This window comes from Ranitomeya imitator, chromosome 6 (assembly GCF_032444005.1).
Source record: "Ranitomeya imitator isolate aRanImi1 chromosome 6, aRanImi1.pri, whole genome shotgun sequence".
Taxonomy (NCBI): domain Eukaryota; kingdom Metazoa; phylum Chordata; class Amphibia; order Anura; family Dendrobatidae; genus Ranitomeya; species Ranitomeya imitator.
In genome coordinates, this window is record NC_091287.1 from 377,226,358 (window position 1) to 377,232,453 (window position 6,096).

The 6,096-nt window shown below is 40.0% G+C and overlaps 1 protein-coding gene across 2 annotated transcripts in view; it reads left to right on the forward strand.

Annotated features, from left to right (window-relative positions):
• Positions 1-3,462, forward strand: part of AFG3L2 (AFG3 like matrix AAA peptidase subunit 2) — a 78,884-nt gene extending 75,422 nt beyond the window's left edge. For both annotated transcript variants that reach the window (XM_069731017.1, XM_069731018.1), the window contains exons 16-17: positions 2,929-3,123; positions 3,220-3,462. In XM_069731017.1, the coding sequence (XP_069587118.1) occupies positions 2,929-3,123; positions 3,220-3,462 (438 nt within the window). The remainder of the gene's footprint in view (positions 1-2,928; positions 3,124-3,219) is intronic.
• Positions 3,463-6,096: the final 2,634 nt, after the last annotated feature.

Sequence of the window (6,096 nt, forward strand, 5' to 3'; positions counted from 1 at the left end):
CCAAACGCAACATGGTGTCCACTAACAATTGGAGCTAATTTTCCATTCAAAAAGTCAAATGGCGCGCCTTCCCTTCCGAGCCCTGCCGTGTGCCCAAACAGTGGTTTACCCCCACATATGAGGTATTGGCGTACTCGGGAGAAATTGCCCAACAAATTTTAGGATCCATTTTATCCTATTGCCCATGTGAAAATGAAAAAATTGAGGCGAAAAGAAATTTTTTGTGAAAAAAAAAAAAAGTACTTTTTCATTTTTACGGATCAACTTGTGAAGCACCTGGGGGTTCAAAGTGCTCACTATGCATCTAGATAAGTTCCTTGGGGTGTCTAGTTTCCAAAATGGGGTCACTTGTGGGGGAGCTCCAATTTTTAGGCACACGGGGGCTCTCCAAATGTGACATGGTGTCCGCTAAAAAGTGGAGCCAATTTTTCATTCAAAAAGTCAAATGGCGCTCCTTCCCTTCCAAGCCCTGCCGTGCGCCCAAACAGTGGTTTACCCCTACATATGAGGTATCAGCGTACTCAGGACAAATTGGACAACCACTTTCGTGGTTCAGTTTCTTCTTTTACCATTGTGAAATCAAAAAAATTGTTGCTAAAAGATAATTTTTGTGACTAAAAAGTTAAATGTTCATTTTTTCCTTCCATGTTGCTTCTGCTGCTGTGAAGCACCTGAAGGGTTAATAAACTTCTTGAATGTGGTTTTGTGCACCTTGAGGGGTGCAGTTTTTAGAATGGTGTCACTTTTGGGTATTTTCAGCCATATAGACCCCTCAAACTGACTTCAAATGTGAGGTGGTCCCTAAAAAAAATGGTTTTGTAAATTTCGTTGTAAAAATGAGAAATCACTGGTCAAATTTTAACCCTTATAACTTCCTAGCAAAAAAAAATTTTTGTTTACAAAATTGTGCTGATGTAAAGTATACATGTGGGAAATGTTATTTATTAACTATTTTGTGTCACATAACTCTCTGGTTTTAACAGAATAAAAATTCAAATTGTGAAAATTGCGAAATTTTCAAAATTTTCACCAAATTTCCGTTTTTATCACAAATAAACGCATAATTTATTGACCTAAATTTACCACTAACATGAAGCCCAATATGTCATGAAAAAACAATCTCAGAACCGCTAGGATCCATTGAAGCATTCCTGAGTTATTACCTCATAAAGAGACACTGGTCAGAATTGCAAAAAACGGCCAGGTCATTAAGGTCAAAATAGGCTGGGTCATGAAGGGGTTAAGAAATAGGATATGTGAACTTTTGATCAGGGTCATTTGGATGTTTTGGGTTGTCATTATGATTCAAAAAGAGAAAACACAGTAGTTTGACAATAAATGGCTTCACCCAACCACTAACCATGAGTGGAGAAAAAGTTTTGTTTTTATCATTCATATTCTCTGAAAAAAGGCAAGAAAGCAAAAATTCTACATTCTGTATCTACACACCTGTGATGATTCTTGACTCCATGGATATTTTCCAGAAACGAGCTGCAGTGGATGTTGCTGAGTGAAAATTGCAAACTGCCGTTTTGGGCACCAGTGCATTGTGGTGGCCAGCTTGTGCTTCTCGAGACATCCACCCGTATATTAAGCTGGTTTTCATCGCTAAAGAAATGCCAAACATGTAGATGCTAATATCGGGGTTTCCATCTAAATCTTCCAGGTGATGTGATTCAGATGAAACCCCAAAGGATCCATTTACTATAATGAGGCAGCAGTGTTACTGTGGACTCCATCTGACCTCTTTTCAGTAGTGTCCTTTTCATAAATGCATAGAACGGTGGTCGACGGCACTGTTGAGCTCGTCTAAAAAGACAGACACCGCCGGATCATAGGCCATACGGCGTCCACAGTGCCTCCATCTGTCTCATTATAGGGAATCTTCCGCCGGGGTTCCATCTGAATCACGTATGTCAGAGAATTACACGGAAACCCCGCTGTAAGCGCTAGTCGCGTAGTGCAGGATAAATGTGACCCGAGCCTTACTATGATCTTTGGGAGGCAGAATGAACAAATCCATAGTAGTTCAACCATTGGTTTTATTTATTTTTTTACACCATTCCTGTTGCAATGCAAGTCATTAGACAACGTTATTCTTCGGGTCGGTGTGATTACAGTGATACCAGATTTATATCCGTTTTTTATGATTGGCTGCTGTCACAAACTAAAACGCTTTTTATTGCAAAAACAAGCTTTTGCATCCCCATGTGGCGATAGCTAGAATTTTTCCCTATTTCTGCCAACAGAGTCATGTGAGTACTTGTTTTTTTTTGCGGGACAAGTTGCCGTTTTTATTGGTACAATTTTGGTCACATGACTTGTTTTTATTTTTTTTATTTCTTTCTATTCTGATTTGTGGGAGTGAGAGTGGACAAAAACCAGCAATTCATTATTATTATTTTTTATATTTTTTTATATTTTTCAATAGTTTTTTTTTCTTATACTTGGTCCCCCTTTATGGGACTTTTACTTTGACAGCACTGATCGCTTATAAAGCATAGCAATGCACAAACATTGCTATGCTTTATAAACTGCCAGTGCTGCACTGACATAAAAGCTTGATACACCATGTTCTGAGCATGCTGTAACAAGTTTGTTAGGTCTGGTGACCCTAATGTCGTGATGACAACATCGGGTCACTATGGCAACAATATCGATCGCAGCATTTAGCGAATAAAACTGCCAGGAGTGGTGCTGGCATTGAATGCCAGGTGAAAGCTGTCATATCAGTTGAACACCCAGTGGCGATCGCCCACGCCTCTAGTGCGCGGGTGATCGCCATGACGTGTATATGTACCTATTCGGTCAGGAAGTCCTTCCCAACCATGTATATACTGCAAATGTTGGAAAGGGGTTAATACCTGATGTAAACATTTTATCTATTAATATACTTTCTACACTAAAGTCCATTTTTGTGTTTTGTAGATTGTCCAGTTTGGCATGAGTGACAAAGTTGGTCAAGTTTCATTTGACCTTCCTCGTCAAGGGGAAATGGTGTTAGAAAAGCCTTACAGTGAGGCCACCGCGAGACTCATTGACGATGAAGTTCGAGTACTGATTAACTCTGCGTATGAAAGGACTGTGAAACTACTTAAGGAGAAGAAATCTGATATAGAGAAGGTAGGTCACCTCGTAAACAGTTTAGCTGGTTTTTTTTCTCTAATGTTAGAAGTTCATTTAAAACCATAGTTTCATGTTGAATTTTTTTTTTTTTAGGTTGCGCTTCGCCTTCTAGAAAAGGAGGTGCTGGATAAGAGTGATATGGTTGAACTTTTGGGGCCAAGACCATTTGCTGAAAAATCTACATATGAGGAATTTGTAGAAGGTACTGGAAGCATTGAAGAGGATACAACACTTCCTGAAGGCCTGAAGGACTGGAACAAGGATCGCGAAAAGGAAAAGGAGGAGTTAAATAATGAGCAGATAACCCACCATATCAGTGGAGGAATGCCCTTTTGATTTTTTTTTTTGTACAACTTCTGGGTTTTAAGACATGGACATTGTTTTTTTTTTTTGTTTTTTTTTTCTCTTACACATAATTTAAAGTAATCAAACCTCTAGAAAAAGTTTAGCAATGAATGGCTTAAAATCATCATTCGCACTTGTCTACTGTCACACAAGTGGATCCAGTCATTGATATCCCTCTGATGTGGAAACGTTAAGAGTCCCTTAACTGCTGCAGTCCCAGAATAGACCACAGTTGATGGATCCATGGGGGGGAGGGACAGCAGGTGAATGACTGTTTTTATTACTTTTAAGCCGTTCTTGCCGCTTGTAAATTTTGTCTAGAGGCTAGACATCCCCCTTCCCTTTCAACCACATAAAAGGGTGCCCAAGTCTTTAGGAGCTAAATTCGACATATATATATATATATATATATATTGTTTATGTTGCTTCATTCTCTAGAAAGCAGAGTTTTAAATTCATATGCAAGTGATCTATTAAGTGGTCTAGGTGTGACAGAGCACTTAAAGGGACTCTGCCACCTGAATTTGGCGGGCTATGTAAATGCCCTGTGTCCGGTCCGATGGGCGGTGTTTCCTCTTCTTTCATTCACCCCTTCCTTTCCTGCTGTCCGCAATATTTTCTTGAAGTTGAGTAGGATTCCTCCTTAGTTCACGCGTGCGCAATGCAATCTTGCCTTGCGCAGGCGCAGTCTGCTTTGCCCAAGTGCGGGCAAAGCAGAAAACCATTACTGCGCATGCGCCGCCGCACTATGTCCCGGAACACAGCGAAATACTTCCGGTACATAGTGCGGCGGCGCATGCGCAGTAATGCTTTCGGCTTTGCCCGCAGTTGGGCAAAGCATACGGCGGTTGCGCAAGTCAAGATTGCATTGCGCACGCGTGAACTACGGAGCAAACCTACTCAACTTCAAGAAAATATTGCGGACAGCAGGAAAGGAAGGGGTGAATGAAAGAAGAGGAAACGCCGCCCATCGGACCAGACACAGGGCATTTACATAGCCTGCCAAATTCGGGTGACAGAGTCCCTTTAAGGAGTCTTTTGGGTTGTTTTCCCACCCAGCTCCTTTATCTTGATTGATAGTTCACCATCTGTGTGATGTCCGATTAAAAGGCAAGGAAATCAGACACTAAGCTTCCATTCAAGCTATAGAGGCTGGTGCTGGGTGGGGGGGCAGAGCTCATTAAGTGCTATGTCAAGCCCAGAGTGCTTAAGGCCATATTTGCATATGAATTAAAACTGCTTTATCGGTAATGCAGCAACATAAAGAAGATATAAAGGTGTTACTGGATTTAGCTTTCGAAGACCTGCAAGCCCAGAAATGCTATTTGGGGGGGTTATCTTACTGTCAGATGAAAAAAAGAATAGTACTATGCAGACATCAGGCTTGTCCTACTATGAGCAAACACTGTCCTAAATTATTGACAGTCGGAGATTTAATGCTGAAAGTATAGTTATTTATTGGTTGGACTGATCGGTGAGAGAAGCAAATCTACTTGCTGATAAGAATATCTGAATTATCTGATCTTTGGACTACATTGCTATAAAAGCAACTAAATCTAATGTGAGATATGAAGTGAGGGTTTTACAGACATTGTATTACCATAAGGCACATATTTCTCAGGTCTGCATTGCTTGTGTGGACAAATATAACTCATAAGCTGACTTCAGTCTGGAAAAATGACCTTCATCAAATGATAGCCATGTATGACATAATGGTGATATTTTTTATTGTACTTGATGCAGAAAGAACTCTCTGCAGATGGGGCCGTGCCATAGATTATCCACATTGCCCCAACAGGAAGAAAGCAATGATTGAATCCCAAAAAATAATTGTAAGAGTGGGTTTGCTTGTACATAGATGTGAATGTAATTCCTGCTGTATAAATATTTCATGCATTCAGATAAAATATAAAAATTACAGTATGGCGGATGTATTGATGCAGTTTTTTATCTTGGAAAATAAATGCACAGTGAATATGTATCTATAGTCATTTTCTTTTTTGCCCCCTTTATAGAAGACTCCCTGTAATATAACAAAAACAATGAAGGGGGGTATGATTTCTATAGGACTGTTGCACTTTGACAAGTGTGGCCTGCACTGAGCAGCACAATGTCACGCTCTCAAATAAGGACAAACAATCTTCTGCTGCTTCATCTACTTTTTTCCTTTCCGGGTTTCTGACTTTGGCTGAAAGGAAAAGCTTTTTTGTATTCTCAGGCAACTATTTCTTTGTAGTGTTTCTTTAGGCTACATTAGAAATGGATTTTAAGGCACGGAGGTGAGGTTCACACCGCTAAAGTGTGCATGTGTTTAAAATTGTGAGCTGGCAATGAGCAAAGCAGCACCCATCCCAAATCTGCGTTCAGTGCTGAAAATGATGTAGGCTCTAAATAAGCAATGTACTAAATGTACCGTATATGCCATGTGCAGTGATGCACACAGGTAGTTAACAACTCCCTCAGTATTATTCTATCGTTTATTTCTCTTTCTTATGCATTTTGAATGTATTATGCATTTTCACAATAATGCAGGTTTTTTACTTATTGATTGGAGCACCATTAAGACAAGAATCATTGTGCTATAAGAAAGCCAAATACAAAAACTCTTGCTCTTGGGAGGTTCCA